Below are 20,834 nucleotides of genomic sequence, written 5' to 3'. Positions count from 1 at the left end.
TTAGTACCAAAACAATCGTGTTATTTTCTTTTGTCCTGTATAAATCCTGTTTCAACAAAAAAAAAAAAAAAAAGGTAAAAGTCCAAAGAAATTGGCGGGAAAATTAGGAATCAAGAGGGCGTGGCTTAGAATGCGAACAAGTTTATGGGGCGTAGATGAGGTATTCGGTGGTAAATTCCGGCGGGATGAGGTGAAACACGGAGGAGGTAAAGTGACCTGTCTTTACAGTTTCATTCTTAATAGTACGGTTATGTTTCCGAATTCCGATGATATTTGGGTGGGCATCGAACCCTAGATTTCACGATTGAACGAAACTCAGCGATTCACTGTGTAATTTTGAATCCGCGGGTTAGTACTTCGTTTATGCAAATCGAAAAGTAGTAGAAAAATCTCATCTTGGTTCGGTGAAATATGTATAGTCTCCTAGAGACTTCTTAGTTTTGCATTAGTCATGGGTTTGGTTTCTTGTTTACTGTTATTGCCCTTTTCCTTCATCGCCTTAGTTAGTATATATATGTATATTGAAGTATCACATTATTTCGGGAGTTGCAATTTGGGGATACTTCTCTGTGGGGATGACTGCCAGGGATGGAGCTGTTCTACCTTCTTTATTTTGGACTTCATATGGAACACATATGTATAGCTATCCATCGAGAGGACAAGGGCGGTATGAGTTCTTCTTACAGGTATGATCTTGTCGTTTTCAGGTATTCAAGAAACTTGTTTATTTGCTAGGTTGTTAGTTATAGATGTCTTTGATATGAGATGCTCTTGTTAACTAGCCGTGGTAGATTCTCACATGTTCTACTGATTTATCACTGACCATTTTAATGGGATAACAAAACTTGTTGAAATAGCAGTACATCTGGAGACCACGATGATAACACACCTAATATCTTACATCTAAGGGTTAAGTCAAAAGAGAGAAACATTTCTATCTGCCCACAATTATATTATATATGGTGACCAATGGTCAACACTGTTGATTTTTTTAATGCAAAGTTTATGATTGATTTCTCCGGTTCATCTTTGACAGCTGCACTGTCCTGTTCACACTCATCAGTTTACACTTAAAATTGATTTTTATCCTGCATTTCAAACCAACAAGTCGTCAACTTTTCAGCTTATTTTTTCTTTCTGAGAAACAATACAATAGGGTCCAATGTAGAAAGCTTTGTCAAATAGGCAGTGTTTTTAATGTTAAGTACAAGAGATTAAGACAAAAAATACATATCTAAAGGTGATTTATGAGGTTTTCATTATGAATTGCTTTGTATTTTTTTATTGGATCTGTTTTTATGAAGACCTGTATTATTACCAACTCCAGCCATGTGCTTTTGCACAGCTTTCTATAATGCTTTTGACACCCATTATTTTATTATGTTAGCGTCATACGTATAGTTTTCATGCAAAGATCTTGGTACTTCTGGATCACAACATGTGACTTGCTTTTCATGCTAAAAGCTTCCTCTGTGTTTGTCTTGATGTTATGCTTTCTGAAAAGTCCAAACCCTTTAAGCCTGTTTTACTTTAACTACTAATTCCTTAAAAGCATAAAATGTTACTTCTGCAGGGTCTTTTGGATTTTCTTATTGTCTTCTTCGTGATGCCTGTGAAAGAATTGATGAACACGATCGACTCTCTTAATCTCAGAGGTTTGTCAATGATTTTGCCAAGAAAAATTCTGTTCCTTCACTATTACTAGTTACAGTGCAAGTTTTGATTCTCTTCATAAAGTAACTGTGATTGCTTCAATAAAAGCAGTTATAACATGGTTTCAAGCTTGCTTTCCTTTCATAACTTTCTGGTTTTTGACTGGGTTTGAGCAATATACAGAATATTGATATTGATTGGAAAGTTTTCTATGTTTTTTCAGCTGAGCTTTTTTTTATATTCTCCTCTTGATTAATGTGAAACCTGGAACTCTTAGACTTGTTGTAAAATAAACTGTCAATGTAAATGGTCTTTTTCTTTCTTTGCTTTCTATCTTGTACTAACTTTGTCTCTTATTTGTGCCTTTTCAGCTTCTTGGATCTTCTGTAGAGAAATCCTTGTTCGGCTTTTATGGATTGGTTCTAAGAAATCTTATTTTGATAATGCAAAGGTACAACCTTCTACTCATGCTTTTCTGTAGCATCGTTATTATCTACAATTGGGGTGAGGTCAATACAGATTGATTTCATGACATGAGAGGATTATTAACTTAAAAAGTTTCGACTGCTGAAGAAAATATATCTCAGTGGCCATATATATGCCTCTTAGCCTAGAAATGTTTAATCTTGTGAATAGAGTTGTTTTTACCTGCATGTGGAATAGATCAAATCTCATAAGATATCAATAGGTGCTATGTGACACAGTCCAGTTGGCTAATTTAACTTGACCATGCGTAGAGCCATTAATAGTTAATACTGGGTTGGTAAATACAATGTTATACATTGTTTAGTGTTGCTTCTTCTAAATTTTGTTCTGAATACAGTGTTGTCTTAGGACCTGTTGCAGGTATAATTCATCAATCTCCGCATATGTTGATAGCAGAACATATTTGATCAAATGCACCTTTTAAAGCCTGATCCGATACAGGATCTCCCTCTGGTCTTCGAGCAACTCTGGTAACGTAAGTGATTATACTCATCTTTTCTTGAATTTATTGAAGATACTATTTCTGATGCATTTAGTTCATCCGAATTTGGCATCATAGGTATCCTAGTTATTTTATGTAATGGTAGATACTACTGATGCATCTAAATTGATTCTATATGGAGCTCTGATTAAGATAGCAATGCCATTGTCTACTTCTCTATCTTTCACTGTCTTGTAGCTGTAAATTGGTGTCATCAATGAGAGAACTTTAGCCACCTAAAACTACATGTAGTGGTTGATGCCTAAGAAAACAACACTTAAGGCCCACACAATTTGGTTGATATAATACTAGAGAATGACTTTAGTTTATAAAATCGTAATACATTGTTATTCTTCCTGTTATCTCTGTCCCATGTCATTGAGGTTTCTTGTGATGGTGTATTTCTAGCAAATGTAACGTTTGAGGAAAGTTTCAATGCTAGAAGATTCTGAGCGTTGGTTCTTGTCTGTATTTATTGATTTAATAATCAGATAACTTATATATAATAAATAAAGAATTTAAATCTTTAGATCAATAGCTAACAAAACAGAATGTTGAAATTCTCAACCATTATTAGATTATTGTATGATCGGAATTACCAAACAAAGTCTGCTTCCATGTGAACAGTAGGAAAAATCCTAAGCAGTTGAAAATTTTGTACTTGAAATTAGATTATACGTGTGTACACGTGTCTCATTTTGTTTTAGTCACTGGCTGCAATCTCTTTCAGGATCCTTACCGATGCTGATGAACCAAAACAAGCATCTTGGAATTCTCTTAATTGTGTAACTGTAAGTACCAACAGTTTAATAAGTATATCACTGTCATCCACAAAGTTGGATAGTGATCTCTTGGATTTCAAGTAGCAATTGGGTAGAAAAATACTTTGGATATACACTGTATATGACTGTATGTGTATCTGACTGATTATGTCCTGAGCTCGATGCATATACTCTTCACATTCTCAGAGAATATAGGGAAGAGGTGAAAGTTTTTTCAAACTTGGCTTTGAAAGTCAGGGTTTAGATGTGTTGGTTAGGAACTTAGGAGAAGAAGCAATTCATTTTGTTTAGCTGACATTTACAACTATTTCTTTTATATTAGAGGAAAAGAACGGTTTAAGTGACATAGCGTATCTCAAAATCTATTATTTTAGTATGCCTTACTTATTTCTTTAATATAAATACTGTACCTGCTGCCTCTAGTGAGATTGTGGTCCACTCTGAGAAACCCTAGATGAACAAGCAACTCAAGTCTTTCTTTTTCCTAGAATATTTTCATAGTCAACAACGCGAAAATAGCATCTGTTATATACATGGAAATTGACAGTTGATCAAAACGCTCTAGTCATGAAAGTTATTATCTAAGAATTTGTTTCTTGAGGGCCAATTGTTTTTCATTTGGGAAAATTACAGGAAACCCTATGATGTTACTTTATTGAAAAGACAGAGAAGAACAAGACAAGAAATGCCATTTGGTCCAATGCAGAGGCAGTGGGGAGAAAGGCTTGTAGGTTTCAAAGATGGTGGATATTTAGATCATTTTCTGCACCAACCTCTCCCCTAACAAGCTCCTTCCAATTTTCAACAAAACAAAATGTGTCAACATCAAGCCTGTCACCATTATCAACAGTAACTTCTCTTCTCATAATACCAATACTTTACATTGTTACTTTGTCGTTTATATATTTGTTTGTCCCCTGTTGCTGTATATGCATTTTCCGTAATTTTGGTTTCAGTGAAGTGCAAAATTATGTGCTTGTGATTGATCTGTAGTATGATAGGATTTTATGTAGAGCTTATATATTTGATCAAAAAATGGATACAAAAGTCAGCTAGATAAGCTCTCATGTATGTATCCTCATATTCTCTCTGAGTATCTGTTGCAGGTTTCTTTGTTTAGTATACTTTTTCTCACCAGAAAAGCATTTTTGAGTAGGAAAGCTCTGTAAGTATTACCTAATTTAGCTATATCAGGACTTGCTCAAGATCAAAAGAAATGTCGTGAACAAGACTTTAGGAGTACTTATAGTTTCCTCATTTGACCAATTTTGCTTTCTTTATTTTGTTTTCCAGTAAGTATCTTAAGACTCTTGGACTTCAGCTATTTCATTTCCAGAGACAAAAATTAGGGCTCATGGCTTGATACAAAGGAAATACAAAAAATTTGTTATATATTAGAGAATACCAAATACATAAATGAATTATGAAATGGATGACACAAGGAAATGTCTCTTTTGGCCAGCCTTGTGGTGACATCTGTTGTTTGCTTGATTAAAAAATCATTTATCTGTTTGTTTTGTCAGCGAATGATTATAAAAATGATTTGATTATGTTTGCTTTCTCGTCAAATTTCTATACCGTCCCTTGTTCTCCCCCACCTAAACCTTTCTGTAGAAACTTTGGAATCTTTTCTGCTGCAGGCAATGTGGCTGATCATGTTATTATGTTTGCAGGTCTCTAATTAATGATATTAACCTGAAGTCACAGGATCTCGGTATCTTGAATTGTGTCCGAGAAGAAGGTTGGTCGTGTTGCTTTTGAGTCAGGACTGCAAGTGGTTATGCCATACGTATATGTGTGAATAAAGAATAGAAAAGCATAGAAAATGGAATTTGAAGGGTGAAAGTGACATGCGTTGTTTTGTTATGCGAATAGGAAAGAACCACGTGGTGAATAGACATTGAAGAGAGAGGGAAGGTCGACTTGATATAAATATAGAAATAAGAAGCAGTTAGTGGTTGCGAAGAAAGGAGACAAGCGACCAAATCTTTGAAGAAGTATTAGTAAAGAGAAGGTAAAAAACAAGAAGGGAGACCGTTGTTAGATACAGAAGTTGATCAAACATGGGAAGATCTCCTAGCTCAGATGAAACTGGTCTGAAGAAAGGTCCATGGTTACCTGAAGAAGATGATAAACTCATCAATTATATTCACAAACATGGCCATAGCAGCTGGAGTGCCCTTCCCAAGCTCGCTGGTACTATCTTTAACGCGTTAATGAAACCTGGTTTTTTGTTTGATTATATATATGAGTCTATTGTGAATATCTGTTTCTATCTATGCAGGTCTTAACAGGTGTGGGAAGAGTTGTAGGCTACGATGGACAAACTATTTGAGACCAGACATTAAGCGAGGAAAATTCTCGGCTGAAGAGGAAGAGACCATCCTGAACCTTCACGCGGTTCTTGGCAACAAGTAAAAAACCCTTCTGATTCTTGATATTATATGGGATTATTCTTGCTTCGTGACACTCATTTAGAATGTTGCCGGTAATGATTATATAAGGTGGTCAATGATTGCAAGCCATTTACCTGGAAGAACAGACAATGAAATCAAGAATTTCTGGAACACTCATCTGAAGAAAAAGCTGATCCAGATGGGTTTTGACCCCATGACCCATCGGCCAAGAACTGATGATATCTTCTCAAGCTTATCTCAGCTCATGTCTCTGTCTAACCTGAGAGGACTTGTTGATCTGCAGCAACAGGTTCCAATTGAAGAACAAGCTTTACTGAATCTCCAAGCTGAGATGGCTAGGCTCCAGCTGTTCCAATACCTTCTTCAAACTCCTCCTCTTATGAGTAGTAGCAGCATTAACCCTAATGACTTAAACATTCTCAATCTCCTCATCAAAGAAAACTCCTCCAATACCAGTAATCTCGACCTCCGTGGCCTCACTTCTAATCTTCAAGACTTCAACAACAACCTCCCATCCCTCAAAAACATAGACGATAATCACTTCAGTCAAAAAACTTCTCCAATATGGTTTCATGAACCACCGAGCTTAAACCAAACTATGTTGCCTTCTCATGATCCTTGTGCTCAGAGTGTAGATGGTTTCGGTGGCAACCAGGCCTCCTCAAGCCATGACCAAGAAATAGCAATCACAGATGTTGTATAATGGCCTGATCAGCATCTATTTGATGACTCCATGTTTCTAGACATTCCGTATCAATCTTAAGTAAGGTATGCATGTATATGTTTCAAAAGAACCTTGATTGGATTTGTTTGGTACTGTTGTGCTTGTGCATGTTGGTTCAGTATCTCCACGTTAATTCATATAATGTAAAATTTGTGATAGTGTCTTAGAATGTACATGTTGTTTGTGTTCTTCATAAGAACATTCTATATGTTTGAATATCTATCGTCCTTGCCGTACGTATATAGTATATAGAGACCAACCAACGATTGTTCAGATGATTATTTCTAAATTCGTGTAGTAAAAAAGTTCTTGTTTTTTTCTTCAATTTCATAATCATTGAAAGTTTGTGTGTTACATTGAAAGTTTTGTCCAAAAATGTGATCCAAGTTTGCTGAGTCGTTTGACATCACATTCACAAATGCGACAGAAATAACCAGTCTGTTTAAGCTGAATCTTTGACATCACATTCCTAATAAACACTTGGGATAGATTCAAGCTGTTAAGTATGACTTCAGTACGGCCAACTTCCTCAAGCTAGCTTTCCATCATTTATCATCAGATACATGACAGCCATCGGATCACTTCAAGAAATGCATTTAACAGTTCAAATAATACCCATTAAGAATGCAATAGTTAGAAAAAAGGAAATAGCAAACTAATTTTTTTTTAAATAGGAAAAAGGGGAATATGTAATAAACTAATAATCTAAATAGGAAAAAGAAAATAAAAAAGAAATAGATGAAAAAGAAACAAGTAAATGAATCTAACGGTTCAAAATTTGCCAATAAAAGTATATGGAGCGTAAGAAAAAAAAAAAAAAAAAGGAAAATACTAATCAGGCGCCAGGTGGACAAAAGAGTCAACGTTGTGTTGTTTGACTACCGACTTATGACTTTAATCACAAGTGTTGAAACCTAAGATGATATCAAATCACGACCGTCAATAGCTTTTCTGACCTGATCTATAAGAGCATCATTAGTAAGGGGTACTCTCTAAGTTACTCTCAAATTATTTAAACATATAATTAATATTAATTTAAGTAAAGCAACCCTAAGAGTATTTTTGCAAAATCATTTTTTTACTAGAGAACCAAAAAAGGTTGCTCATTCTTAAACATATTTTACAAGTTTTGTATGTTCTTTAAACTATGTAATGTCAAAGGAAAAGAATGAAAAAAAAAACTGTTTCCCAAGTTTACATGTTGTAGCAGCCTTGGCACTTCACATCCTACATTAAAGTAAACAACAAACGAAACAACAATTAGACAGGTAAATGAAAATCAGACTGGTAAATGGTAGAGAAAGAATCATGCTTTTACGGGTGTTTAGAGATGATCACAGATTGCTTTTGTGAAATCTGTTGTGGTTGAGGAGCCTCCTAGATCAGCTGTTCTATACTTTCCCTCGGCTATTGTGTTGATGATGGCGCTGTGGATCTGCTCTGCTTGTTTGTTGAGTTTCAGATGCCGCAGCATCATCAATCCACTAAGTAAAGCTGTCGGGTTCGCCAGGTTCTATACAACACCATAAAAGACAAAACATCATACTTTGGATAATTAGCTTAGGATTGAATCAAGTCTTGACTTTCAAACATTGGGCTGATAAATCTAAATCCAATATGTTTGAAACTTGATGTGTAGATCAGACTCGTTAATCCTAAATACTTTATTGGCCAGTTATTAACATCATTCAAGTAACGATGATCCAACCAGAACCGTTCTACAATATAAACTAGACAGTAATCCAATCTACAATGAAAGTCTCAGCATCTGAATGTTCTACCAAGAAAATGAAGAGAAAGAGGTGACAAATCTTCTCTCAGGAGCACAAGTTATATCATACTAAGTTTATAGATAACAGTCAGACTAAACTCACTTAGTTTGTTTCACTACTTTTGATAACGAAAACGCAGAACCATATAAGATTTCTTATCATGGTTTCGAGGCAGAACAATATAGGAAGAAAAACCATTTGTGCTAATCTTTCCTTCTTTCCTTCTCAACAAACACAAACAGAACAACATAAACAAACACTAAGGCCATGAATGGCTACTGGTTTATAGATTTTGGTTTTTAGTTTTTGGATTTTAGTTTTTGATTTTTTTAGTTTTTTGATTTTTGGTGTAGATTTTAGTTTTTGCAAAATCTTGAATGGTAACTTGATTAGTTTTTGGTTTTTATGTATAATAATTATTTTTAAAATAGTAAAATAATAATTATAAACTTTTATTAAAAGATAGAAAAATATAATGATGTGATTTTTAGAAAGAAAAAAAAAGTGTCACACTAAAAAGTAAAAACCCACAAAATGTGGTTTTTAGATTTTATGAAAAAATTTGTAAAATCCACCAAAATCTGGTTTTCCTAAATTCTAGGAAAGCTATTTTTTCATAATCGTGAATGGCTTCAAAAATAGATTTTGCAGAATCTAAAGCCAAAAACTGATGCAAAATCAGGTGCCATTCAAAGCCTAAACAGTTGGGATCGGTTCTGATCAGAACAACATACATAAACACTAAACACTCTACTAATCTTACACAAACACAAACATAAGATAACAAGAACATAAAAAGCTACTCATTCATAAAAACGATATCATACAATCAGAGTAATTTAACCGTAACCCTCAATCCTCCAAAACAAAATTTCAAAAGCAAGTGAATATCAATTTAATCTCAAAAGCAATGAATCAACGCCTAATAAGTTAAATCGACAGAAAACTTTCCTCCACCGTCAGTTTGTCTTCAGAACCGAAGCGTCATCATCTTAGGGTTACACCGCTTGTTCTTCGCCATCGCCTCTGCTTGCCATCATCATCCTCCATATTTAGTCGGAAAATTCATCAGATTCGGTCTGAATCGATGGAATTTCCCGGTATTCGCAAGAATCGCCACCCAAATCGTCTTTCACCCGACAGATAAGAGAGAGAGACTCGGAAAGAAAAAAATTGGAGATAAAAAAAAAATTGCCTTTTATATTTCTTCTGGAACCAATGGCAAAACGCCACGTCGGGTTTCTCAGGGTGTTGCTTCAGTTACTATCAGAAGCAGCGATACTCACTAAAATGGACTCAAAAATGGGTTTAATATTCTGTTTTTGGGGCCCAACAAGAGAGTACTCCTAAGAGTATTCACCACTAATGATGGTCTAAATAATGTGAATCTCCTCCTCTGAAAATTGGAAAGTGAAAATAAGGAAAACCTAGGGTTATTAACATCTAACGGTCCAATAAATAGACCGACATATACCTTTGTCTATAAATAATACTAATGCGCTCCACACTACCCTTATAAGTTTTAACACATCTCATCATCACATCTTCCTATCTTTTTTTTGTTGTTGTTGTTCTGCTTCGTTAGTTAGTAGCAGTATAGGGTTTCTGATCGATGTTGTGTTTGTGTGATATTCTTCTAATTAAACCCGACGGGTCTCTGATGTTGTTGTTTCCAACTCGATCTCAACACCTCTCGTTCGGACTAGTGAAATCTTCTTCTAGGGTTTGCCGTTTGGGTTTCCGTCAATCGCATCAGTAGTAGCTTTTTAATTATTATTATTTCCCTCTGTTATATCTATCTTCTTCTTCACGAACGAGACTCTAATTTGTTTTTTCTTTTGTTCGTCTTGCAGGGTTTATTCAATCTATGTTGATCCGATCCGATCCGATCCGATCCGATCCGATCATCACCGATCGTTCTAGGGTTTGGTATTTTCTTTTACTCTCTGTTTTTCTTCTCATTACTTACTTGTTGTTGTTTTTTTTTGTTGCTTTAGGTTTTTGTGGAGGAGCGTCCTACGATTGATCGGTGATGGCTTCTAGGGTTTATTTTCGAAATTGTCATCAAGTTGCTTTTTTTCATAATGATATTGTTCACGTGAATTATGCTCTGTTATTTCAGGTTATGATTGATACTTTTGTCGATGAGGGTGATGTCTCAGGGAGACAAGGACACGCTTCGCTTCTTCTCTGTGGTAACGTCTTCAAGGGTTCTGTTCTTCCTCTTAACTCTTCTTGTATTTACTCTCTATTCTTCCTTAATTACATGTTATTTAGTTGTTGCTCTGTTATTTCAGGTTATGGTTGATGCTTTTATCGATGAGGGTGATGTCTCAAGGAGACAAGGATACGTTTTGCTTCTTCTCTGTGCTAACGTCTTCAAGGGTTTTGTTTCCTCTTTTATTTACTCTCTGTTTTTTTTTTTATTAATTGGTTCCTTACGGTGCTTTCTTCTTCTTCGTCTTGCAGGTGTTTCGGAAGCTAACTATGATCGGATCATTGCATACTCTTCTCCTGGGTACGTCTTCAAGCTTTCTCACGGGTTTTATTAACATGTGATCATTTTCTTTTGGTATTTATAGTTGTTTCACGTCACTCTATCGTTTTGGTATTAATAATACTCAGGTGTGGCTTCTCATGGCTATGCTTCAGATCGTACATGATGAGCAGCTAGTGAAATTTTGATGGCTGGAGAAGAAGAGCCGAGATGTATCTTGGCGGTTTTGCCAATAGGTGATGCGTTTTGGTGTTTGTTGTTGGTTTCACTCTATCATTACCTACTTATCATTTTGTTAAGTTGTTGGTTTACTTGTTCCTCTGTTATTTCAGGTTATGGTTGATGCGTTTATCGATGAGGCCGGTGATGTATCAAGGAGACAAGATACGTTTCGTTTCTTCTCTGTGCTAACGTCTTCAAGGGTTTTGTTCTTCCTCTTAACTCTTCTTTTATTTACTCTCTGTTTTTCCTAATTACATGCATGTGATTTACTTGTTTATCTATTATTTCAGGTTATGCATGGTTGATGCTTTTATCGATGAGTTTGATGTCTCAAGGAGACAATGATACGCTTCGCTTCTTCTCTGTGGTAACGTCGTCTTCAAGGGTTATATACTTCCTCTAAACTCTTCTTTTACTCTATGTTCTTCCTTAATTACATGTTACTATTTACTTGTCGGTTTTTGTTTTGTTGGTTTAGGTGCGTGGAGAAGGATCCTACAATTGTTCAATGATGGCTTTTGCTGAACGTTGTCACTCTCTTCTAAGGTTTGGTTTCTAAATCCGATATTTTTATTATGTTCTCAAGAAGAGATAAGGACACGGCTTTGCTTCTTTTCTATGCTAAAGTCTACAAGCGTTTTGTTCTTCCTCTGACACTTTCTTCTTCGTTTTGCAGGTGTTTTGGAAGCTTCTCCTGGGTAAGTCGTCAAGCCTTTTCACGGGGTTTGTTAACATGTTTTCAGGTTCTCTTTCTCTTTGTTTTTGACTGGATTGTGCAGCCACTGTATTTTGATTTGGACTTGTTCTTGGATGTTTCAGGTTCGTTTCATATATACGAGGGATTGTTTTGTAATGAAGCTGTTCACGAAACAGAGGAAAGCCCAATATCAACAATTCCAGCCCAATAAACAATGACTACCTACGAAGCCTTGGTATTTTATTTTTCTTTTTTTTTAATAATAATAATTTAGAAAATTATATATTTAATGGTTTTTTTTTTGTTCATTGTAAAGCGACGAAGAAGAAAAAGAAGAAGAAGGAGAGATGATAGAGTGGAGTGGAGACGATTCGTAATCGTACGGAGTTAGAAGAGCCCTTAGACGATTCGTAATCACATGTCGCCATGATGATGTTGGAGCTTCTTCTCTCCGGCGATAGATTGAGGAGAGGGGATCATCATCTCATCGGAGATTTGGGTGTGGTGGATTCGTTTTTTTCCCCGGCAACGGTGTTGTGTACTTGAGTGTATCACTCTAGGATTTGGGGGGTGGATTCATTCTCAGCGAGGCTATCAATTATCAATTCTACAGGTTTCTATTATATACATTTATCAATTTTTACCAAATCATGAATGTTTCCCTCTGTTGTGATGATATTCGTTTCTGTGTATTTCAATATTCCCTGATGATATGCTCTCTCTTTGTTTCAGGTTGGTGTGCCGGTTTATGCAGCAGGTAATTTTTCGTCTTCAGAAATGCTTCAGGTAACCTTTTGTCTTCCAAAGTCATTTGACTCTCTTTGTGACAGGTAGATAAAAGGCATGATGGACAAACTAAAAAGACAGTGAAGAAGTTTCTGAATCCAACACAAGTGTTACTAGTTGTTCATGCCAATGGCTACCTGGACAAGAAGCTTCTGCAGGTACGCTGTTTATTATGTATTCTATATTTTTCTAGAAGAAGATATTCGAAACATCCTGTAAACGAATTAGTTTCAGAGCCGGACCTGTATTAGTCATAATACTAATTAAGATGAGCTTATTTATTATGTACTTCCTACAGCTCTGGTGACAACATTCATTGTAGAGATAGGAATCACAGAAGCCATTCTGACTAAGCTAAATGGTGCTGCAAGAGGTGGTGACTCCTGCTTTGAGTGTCAAGGAGGTTTGTGTTCTTCTTCTTCTTTGATTAATTATGTCACAGAAAGTTACTTAATTAACGTTTTGCGTTTAATTGGGTGTCAGTAATAGGCATCTGGAAAGGCGATTTAAATAGTATGAAGAAGATTCAAAGCAGAGCAGAGCAGAGCAGAGCAGAGCTAGGGTTTATGATTGATGACCCAGAATTAGGGTTCTCTTTGTCTTCTAATTGATGAATGAATATGGTTTCCATAGCGTTTCTTCTTCTTCAACTTTCTCTCATCTGATTTGATCGACCAACTAAAGGTAATACAAATTCTAGGGTTTACTTTTAAGACCTCATTCTCGTGTCTTGTCTTCTAACTGTTTGAGTATCTAGGTTGATGAATTTGCAGGAAGATATTGGTGCCAAGTGATGATCGGAGGAGCCGGATGATGGCGTTTCTTCTTCTGATTTGACCGACCGCCAAGTACAGGTTTCATAAATTCTAGGGTTTTTTTTTTTGGTTTTAATCTAATTCTGGTATATGTTGTGCAGGTCACCGAGATGGATTGAAGAAGAATACTCAAGTCTGCAGATGGATTGAAGAGTGAGAAGAAGAAGACTTCAGCAGACTGCTTAAGGTAAGTTAACTCTGTTCTTCTCTCTTTCTTGCTTCTTTTCACTTGGATTTTCAGTTTTTTTTACTAACTTATACTAACCAGCATACACATAAATCTTCAGTGATCCTAATGGAAGTTATAAGAAGACACTCTGAATTCGGAGGTTTGTGTTACTTGCTCTTAGATGAAGTTGGTAATTTTATAATATTTGGTCTCACTTCACTTCTTCTGATTCTTGGATGCTTTTTTTTTTTTTTTTTTCAGTTACTGTTCGTGAATCTCCCATCATCTCCTCCATGGCAACATTTAAAGGTCTGATTGACAACTAATGTTTTTGCTGCAACTTTTTTGGTTTCTATTCTCTTGTCTTGTTTTTTTCTTTCTGATATGAAATCCATTTTTTTTGCAGGATCATTTGTGGAGAGCTGGTGACGTCTTCTTTAATCTGCTGAGGTCACTCGAGACAGGTTGTGTGTCTTCCTCCTTGTCCACTTCAAATTCTTCCCATCCATAAGTTTTGAGCCTAATTCAGTCCCGTTAAAGTTTATTCTTCGTTAAACTGACTAATATCTTCTTCTTCTTCTTCTTTTTTTTAATGGATTTTGTTGTTGCTTCTCCCTTCTCTAAATGATTCAGTCTTACACAACGATGGTCCAGTCCTATTCTGTAGATTGGATTGGGGTTTGTTTCTGGAGTCCAGAGACGACGACAATATTGGGTGAGATACGTTTCTCCACCTTTTTAATTCTCTTTAAATCTCTCTTGTTATGTTTGGTAAGTAACGAGTTTGGTCTAATTTTAGGTTTTAACAAGAAGAGCTAACAATCAGTATACGTGGAAAGGTCTTGCCTACAGCTTTGAAGGAGCTACAAGTGAGTTTTTTTCGTTTCTCTTTAAGTTATTGATTCAGCCTTGATAATTTAACTGTATGGTTTTAATCTAATTCTGTATATGTGCAGATCAGAGAGATGGATTGAAGAATGAAGTAGAAGACTCAAGTCTGCTTTAGGTATGTTAATTCTGTTCTTCTCTCTTTCTTCTTTTCTCTTGGATTTTCAGATTTACTAACTAATACTAACCAGCATACATTACACACACATGTACGATAATTTGAACTTTCTCATGCATACATTCTTACTCTTCCCTTTTTTAGCTTTGAGCAGTGTTTTTTTAAATTATATGATCAGGAACCCATGGTGTCGTCGACGACAACACCAGTTATGATGACATGAAGTATGCTTTGTTTGCTCTTGTGTGCAGGTAAATAATAACTATGCTTTCCCCTTTTTCACAATTCATTAAGCACGAGTATTAAAATCTATGCTATATTTTTGTCACCAGAGGCTCATCCATTGGACTCACATACATCATTTGTGTGATTTCATTCTCTTGTGCAGACTGTCCGTTTTAAGAATGAGAAATGCCCTAGACCAATGTGCTATACAAGTGAGTCCTTCCTTGCAACAGTGTTTTCTGTCTTCTTCTACTGTATATGCTTCCTGTCGTGGTCCAACAACTTTCTGCTTTTTTAGGGCCTACGGAAGTGAAAAGGAAGACACCCCAAATTGTGATGTCCCCGAATTTGAGATTCCATAGGAAGCTCGTGATGTGTGCTTCATGGCAAGATTTGAAGGTCTGATTGCCAACTAATGATTTGCTGCAACATTTTGGTTTCTACTCTCTTGTCATGTTTTTGATATGAACTCCATTTTTTTGCAGGATCATATGCGGGGAGATGGTGATGTGTGCTTTGCTGAGGCCACTCGAGACAGGACACGCTTGGATTCTTCTCCGTGCTAAGGTTTTGTTCTTCCTCTTAACTCTTCTTTGACTCTCTGCTTTTTTCTTTTTCCTAATTACATGTGTTATTTACTTGTCGTCTTTTTTGTTGTTTTGTTTTGTTGATTTAGGTGTGTGGAGAAGGATCCTACAATGGACTAATGATGGCTTTTACTGATCATTGAGCTGAGATGTTTCTTGGCGGTTTTGCTAACAGGTGATGCGTTTTGGGCTTTGTTGTTGTTTCACGATCTATCATTACCTACTTATCATTTTGTTAAGTTCAAGTCTCTCTTCTTCATCATATGCTCAAGTCTCTCTTCTTCTGCTACCTAAACAGGTTTGTCTACTTTTCATGCTTTGAGCCTTTGGCTTTACTCTATTATTGTTTAGCATTCAGTTGCTTGTTTCAGTTACAAGTTAGTGAGAATTCTTAGATTAATTTTATTATTAATTGATAGATACCTTTAGGGAAGGATGGTCTTACAACGTTTGGCTAAACCTCAAAGCTGAAACCTCTTGCGATTTACCAAGACCCCAACCATGAAGACGATTCTACTCTTATGCCATTTAAAACCCAAATTCGAAGCCTTTTTTATTGGTTTTCTTACCCTCCCAAACCATGAAGGAGCAGTTAAATCGAATGAGTTATGTAATTTTACTCAAAACGGAGAACGCCCCACAAGGTGCTCGACACAATTCCTCAATACCCAAAATGGGTCTCCGTTGTTTTTTTTGCAAAGACCCTGTCACGTGGCCTGTACTTGACATCTTCTTCTATACCTTACTCGGTTGAATTTTTTCCTTTCCCGCTTGTCCTCTGTTTTCTCTCGCCAAGAACAAAACCTCTCTCAGACTCAGTACCAAGAAAACGCAAGATCAGATCATAGAGAGCCCTTACTTGCTATTATTCTCTTCTCCAACATGGCGCCTCCTGTTCTAGGAGATGTTAACTGCGAACAAATCTTCAAACGCGCCAAAGATTCCTACTTTGCGAAAGATTACGTCAAGGCGTTGGAGGTAATAGAAGATCTGTCTTTTCGTCCAAGGGGAAGACAGGGAGCATATTAATGCGCTACAAGCTCACATCTTTAATGACCTAGGGCAAAAAACAGAGAACACTGATGTGAAAGCTGCATACTTCTTGGGTTGTGCAGAATGCGTTTCGATATCTCCTGGGTTGTCATCGTTGGCGGCAATTTCACTCTTCCTTCTGGCAGAACAACTTGGGTCATCCGTGTACTACAAGAAATCCGTGCGCAAAGCAAAAGAAACTTTGTACAATCCTAGAGTGAATTTGAATTTGCAGGAGGACCCAGAATTTGCCAAGAGAGAAGAGAAATCAATGATGTCTGTGATCCATAATGGAGAGTCAAGAATTGCTGAATCCAAGACCAAGACACGACGAGTAGGAGTAGCAAGGAAACAAGAAAAAGGTAGGGATACAAGGAAGAGCGAGCCTGATTTCATCAAAAGATTGATCTTGTATTGGGCAGGTTTGAATGTTGAGACCAAACGGAACTTTATGAAAGTAAGCACTGTGGAACTTATGAGTAACGTTGAGGGATTATATGGTAGTGAAGGACGATATGCGTTGGAGCAACTTCTTACTTTTGCAAGGGATGAGAGAAAATGGAGATTCTGGATGTGTCGTTCTTGTTCGACCAAGTTCTCTAGTGCTGAAGAATGTAAGAATCATCTTGAACAAGAGCATCGTGCAAAATTTACACCTGATTTGACAAAGTGTATGCCCCAAAGGATAAGTAAAGCCTGGGCTCGTAAGATATCTGTTGGAGGTTGGGAACCAGTGGATACAGCAGCTGCCATCGAACTGATCAAGAATCGTTTGGAAGATGTGAAAGCATTTGCCTATGAGAATGGATGGTCCAAGGGCTGGCCTTTAGCTGCAGATGAAGAGCGCAGTAAGTTACTCAAGGAAATTCAAATACTCCTTGTGTCGTTTTGGGACTGTAAGATTTTCTCTTGTAGCATTCGAGACTTGGTGATGCAATTTACGGTTAAGCATCTTGAAAAGCTTCAAGTTTCCAAGCATACTCTTACTGATTGTCACCTAGTGGAGACACCTCAGATTATCTGTTTTTGTGAATCTGGCGAACTCAACGAAATCCCGCAATTTCTTAAAAACATCAAGTGTGAAAGGGATGATGGTACAGATGTGGTTTGCAGAGTAGTCGACAATTTCTGGGATAGTACTCGAGTTAAAGAAAAGCTCGACTTTGACCCTCAGGTTTCAGTTCTGCTCCTGGATAAGAGACTGCTGCAATGCAAGATTGCTCGATTCGATGATGAAGGGACAATCAATGTCTTTAGAAGATGAAGGGACTATGCCAATGCACATGCTCAGGGAGGTTATATCTTATCCTGGTTAGTCGACAACTCTGTAGAAGATGAGATTTTTCGATTTCCCATGCCTATCAGGATGCACAATCTTGATATTTGGGTGGCTGTTCTGAAAGCCGTTCAGTTCACATGTAGGACTTTGACAACCCAATATGTAAAGAAGTGTCAGCTCCTAGATTATGATGCAGCTCTTACCACCGCCGAAAATTTGTGTATTGGCGAAGATGTAAAGAGGAGGAATTTACAGAAAGATCAATGGAACAGTTATGCATCTCTTCTATGTGATACATGTGAAGAGCATTTAAGGAGAGACGCTGGAAAATCCCTGGATACAGAAGTATTCTTGTGTGCAGTACAAGATGTTTTCAAAGGAGCAACATTTCCAACATTTGATTTTCGCATTTGCATGAATGTTATACGTGAGCATAAAGATCTTAGTGATGACATTGTGATGAAGTCCATAAACCTTCTGAAATTAGTGGTCACCAACAAGGTTCATTTCTTATCTGAATTTTAATTAACAACAGGATATCATAAAATTGTTTATCTTAAAGTGTCAATTGATTGCAGGTTGCTCTAAAAGATTCAAAATTTTTACTGGTTGAAAGTTCAAGGATTAATTTGCTGAATAGCCTCACCAGACTTTCTGTTTTTGACTATCGCTATTACATTCTTCGACCAGTAAAAGAACTCATCCTGGTTGGTTTGATTTTCTACAGAGAGCTTCATTTCATTTCATTTCTGATTGGGTCTTTCACATGTTCCTTATATTATATTTGATGTCTCGTGTGTAGGATGGTATTATACATATGGAACACAAAGCAAATTTAGCTGCAGCAGAAGCAGATCTTATATCCGAGGAAAAACAAGAGGAGAAGATGAAATTACCATCGAAGAAGAAGAAAAATAAAAACAACAAGGTCTTTGAAGTTCTAAATTTTTTATTTGCTTCGCTGACTTTTTGGTTATTCAATTGTAAGAAGGAATGTCTTCATGGTGCAACAGAGAACTTCAACGAGCATGCCTAGTCACCTTGATAAGAGTGTTGAACAGTAAGTACCTCACGATTCTTTTTTGTTATGATGATATATTGTTTTCTGGTTGTTTCTAAACACATTGTGTACTTACATCTCTAGTGAAAATTCTGTCAACCTTGAACTGGGAAATACACCTCCATCAGTAAAAGCGGCCGAAGAAGTTCTTATGGAACCAGATGATACTTTTTCAAGTGAAAGGGGTCTATCGGAAATGACATCCAATATTAACAATCAAGAGGAAGCTACCAAAGGTAACCTGGTTGTAAAAGAGCTTCTCAATTGTGAGTATTCTAAAAGCTCTATAGCCTATATTGTTTTGAGATGTATAATTCTTATTTCTTTATCTTGTCGTCTTCAAGATATGCAAATCATGCCTGGAGAAGATTCATCGTCAGAACACCTGGGCTCAGTACATGAAGAAGCTACAACAAGATATAATTCAGTTCTTGACATGGTTCTTAAGGTAAAGCAATCATCAACAAAAATAAGATTTCAAAACCTAAACTATGTTTAACGGATTTAGACCATTCTTTATTTTCATGTATTATCTCTTTACTTCCTTATTTTGTTTGAATTTGTGCTCTACTGCAGGCCCTCTGTAACATTAAGGTTCTTAAAGAGGATCTGGAGCACAATCGGCAACCATTTTCTGACAACTTGGAAGAACAAGTTCCTCGTGCATTACGAGATTTCTTTGCTGCTTTTGTCTCGGCCCGAGACTCTCGGGGGAGATAGAATACGAAGGACTCTACAGTTACCTTTCAAGCGACTTACTTGCTTCCCTAGAAGAAGTTCATTCCACGGTTTGTACGGAAGATAAATTTAAACATTGCATATTTTATTTTCCAAACAGCTTTGTTGTTATCTTAAATGCCATTCTAATATCTTTTTTTTTGTCCTTTTGTTTCCTATTTAGCTAAATGATGCTGGGGAGGTAGTCGTAGCCATCCTTGAGTTTTGGCAATGCTGGAAAAGTCCACAGAGAGAAAGCTTGGTAACTCGTCTTTTTACAATTGAAGAATATGAAAGAATGAAATGTAGCAAATGCAGAAAGATGCCAAATTATCCAGAGCAAAGGTCTTATGGCGTTGTTATGGCTGCAGATTCAATCAGAGACCTGAAGGTATATTTCATTTATTTCACTCTCTGTCTTTCCTACAGAAACTGGTACTACTTCTTAAGAAGTTGTGTTGTGGTTATGCAGTGTGCTTTTGGCAATATAAAGTTTGAAGACATCATTAAAGTGATCCGTATGGAAGATAAAATGTTATGTGACATTAAAACAAGAGGGTGTGGAAAGGCAAACTTTGTTCGTCATACTATAAGTAGATCCCCGCCTATCTTCACAATTGGTAACTTTTGAAGATGATTGTGATCTTATCTACTCATTTCATTTGTTGTGGTATGATTATATAATGTTGTTGTTTTTGTTGGTTTGCGACATTAGTGTTGGAATGGGAGAAGAATGAAACTGAAAAAGAGATATCTGAAACGCTAGAGGCTTTAGACTGGGAGATAGATATCAGCAGGCTATACGAAGGCGTAGAACCAAACACAGTTTACCGGCTTGTGTCAATGGTAAAATATGAAACAGGGTCACAAATGTTTGTGCTACTGTTCTTCTGTATCTCTTCTTCGTTACAGTCTTAAAATATGGAATGCAGATTGGTTGTGGTGAAGAAGGAGAATACAATTGCGTGGCTTATAAAAAGAACCGATGGGTCAGTCTCAGACATGAAACTCTAGCAGAAGAGGTAAGACGAAAGAGTTGGATTTGCCTTTTTTTTGAGCTGAAGTTAGAATTTTTATGGGTCATAAATGAGTGATATGTGGTGATGTTATCCTTATAGGTTGTCGGTAAGTGGAAGAGTGTGGTTAAATTCTGTGGAGAATGGAGGGTTCGGCCAGAGGTTCTGTTTTATGAAGTTGTCTGATCGATGGCTTTATAAAGTGACATAGGAACCCAACTTTGATGTATAAAACAGTGGCAAGTCAGAAGCTGTGTTCATCATGTGAATAGATCAGTTGAGTTTTCTTCTTTTTGGCCAGATTCTTATTAAACCGAAAAAGAAGTAAATGTTTTATATCTAGAGGGCTAACAACTTTTAGATGGGCTTCTAATAAAGCCCAATATAATTTAGATGGGCTTCTTCTTTCTG

At 36.6% G+C, this 20,834-nt stretch overlaps 1 protein-coding gene and 1 pseudogene across 7 annotated transcripts; both read left to right on the top strand.

Moving 5' to 3' along the window:
- The first annotated feature begins 72 nt into the window (after nt 1-72).
- On the top strand, nt 73-6,759 carry LOC104742747 (transcription factor MYB53-like). Of its 6 annotated transcripts, XM_019238637.2 has the most exons (10): nt 73-686; nt 1,574-1,655; nt 2,025-2,104; nt 2,488-2,614; nt 3,351-3,411; nt 4,036-4,251; nt 5,076-5,143; nt 5,278-5,598; nt 5,687-5,816; nt 5,907-6,759. In XM_019238637.2, the coding sequence occupies exons 8-10, from the start codon at nt 5,466-5,468 to the stop codon at nt 6,520-6,522; spliced, it is 879 nt and encodes a 292-aa protein (XP_019094182.1). In that variant the 5' UTR covers nt 73-686; nt 1,574-1,655; nt 2,025-2,104; nt 2,488-2,614; nt 3,351-3,411; nt 4,036-4,251; nt 5,076-5,143; nt 5,278-5,465; the 3' UTR covers nt 6,523-6,759. The 6 variants fall into 6 exon arrangements, 5 of the variants coding, with proteins under 5 accessions (XP_019094182.1, XP_087330460.1, XP_087330467.1 ...); XM_087474334.1 differs by having other exon boundaries at nt 158-686; nt 5,076-5,598; XR_015571972.1 differs by lacking the exons at nt 5,687-5,816; nt 5,907-6,759 and having other exon boundaries at nt 178-686; nt 5,278-5,416.
- Nucleotides 6,760-9,830: 3,071 nt separating this feature from the next.
- On the top strand, nt 9,831-20,832 carry LOC104742741 (uncharacterized; annotated as a pseudogene). Its single transcript, XR_015571965.1, has 39 exons — nt 9,831-10,070; nt 10,169-10,525; nt 10,613-10,700; nt 10,785-10,833; nt 10,941-11,048; nt 11,145-11,234; nt 11,325-11,580; nt 11,711-11,732; nt 11,854-11,966; nt 12,048-12,344; nt 12,464-12,488; nt 12,562-12,675; nt 12,816-12,920; nt 13,001-13,201; nt 13,275-13,365; nt 13,434-13,519; nt 13,620-13,661; nt 13,763-13,810; nt 13,908-13,965; nt 14,135-14,216; nt 14,301-14,370; nt 14,458-14,507; nt 14,686-14,758; nt 14,896-14,944; nt 15,031-15,131; nt 15,218-15,299; nt 15,409-15,617; nt 15,739-18,131; nt 18,209-18,337; nt 18,433-18,558; nt 18,644-18,690; nt 18,775-18,926; nt 19,035-19,138; nt 19,267-19,478; nt 19,592-19,798; nt 19,880-20,027; nt 20,123-20,253; nt 20,340-20,429; nt 20,526-20,832. The product of XR_015571965.1 is annotated as an uncharacterized LOC104742741 (transcript).
- The last annotated feature ends 2 nt before the right edge of the window (nt 20,833-20,834 follow it).

This window comes from Camelina sativa, chromosome 2, assembly GCF_030686135.1.
Source record: "Camelina sativa cultivar CO46 ecotype springtype chromosome 2, ASM3068613v1".
In the NCBI taxonomy this organism is placed as follows: Eukaryota; Viridiplantae; Streptophyta; class Magnoliopsida; order Brassicales; family Brassicaceae; genus Camelina; species Camelina sativa.
This window is presented reverse-complemented; position numbering and strand designations above follow the sequence as displayed.

Excerpts from the sequence above, each read along its gene's own strand:
- LOC104742747 (XM_019238637.2), top strand. The coding sequence starts at position 5,466 with ATGGGAAGATCTCCTAGCTCAGATGAAACTGGTCTGAAGAAAGGTCCA. Across the intron at positions 5,599-5,686 it reads TGCCCTTCCCAAGCTCGCTG|GTCTTAACAGGTGTGGGAAG; the intron begins GTACTATCTTTA and ends CTATCTATGCAG. Across the intron at positions 5,817-5,906 it reads CACGCGGTTCTTGGCAACAA|GTGGTCAATGATTGCAAGCC; the intron begins GTAAAAAACCCT and ends TGATTATATAAG.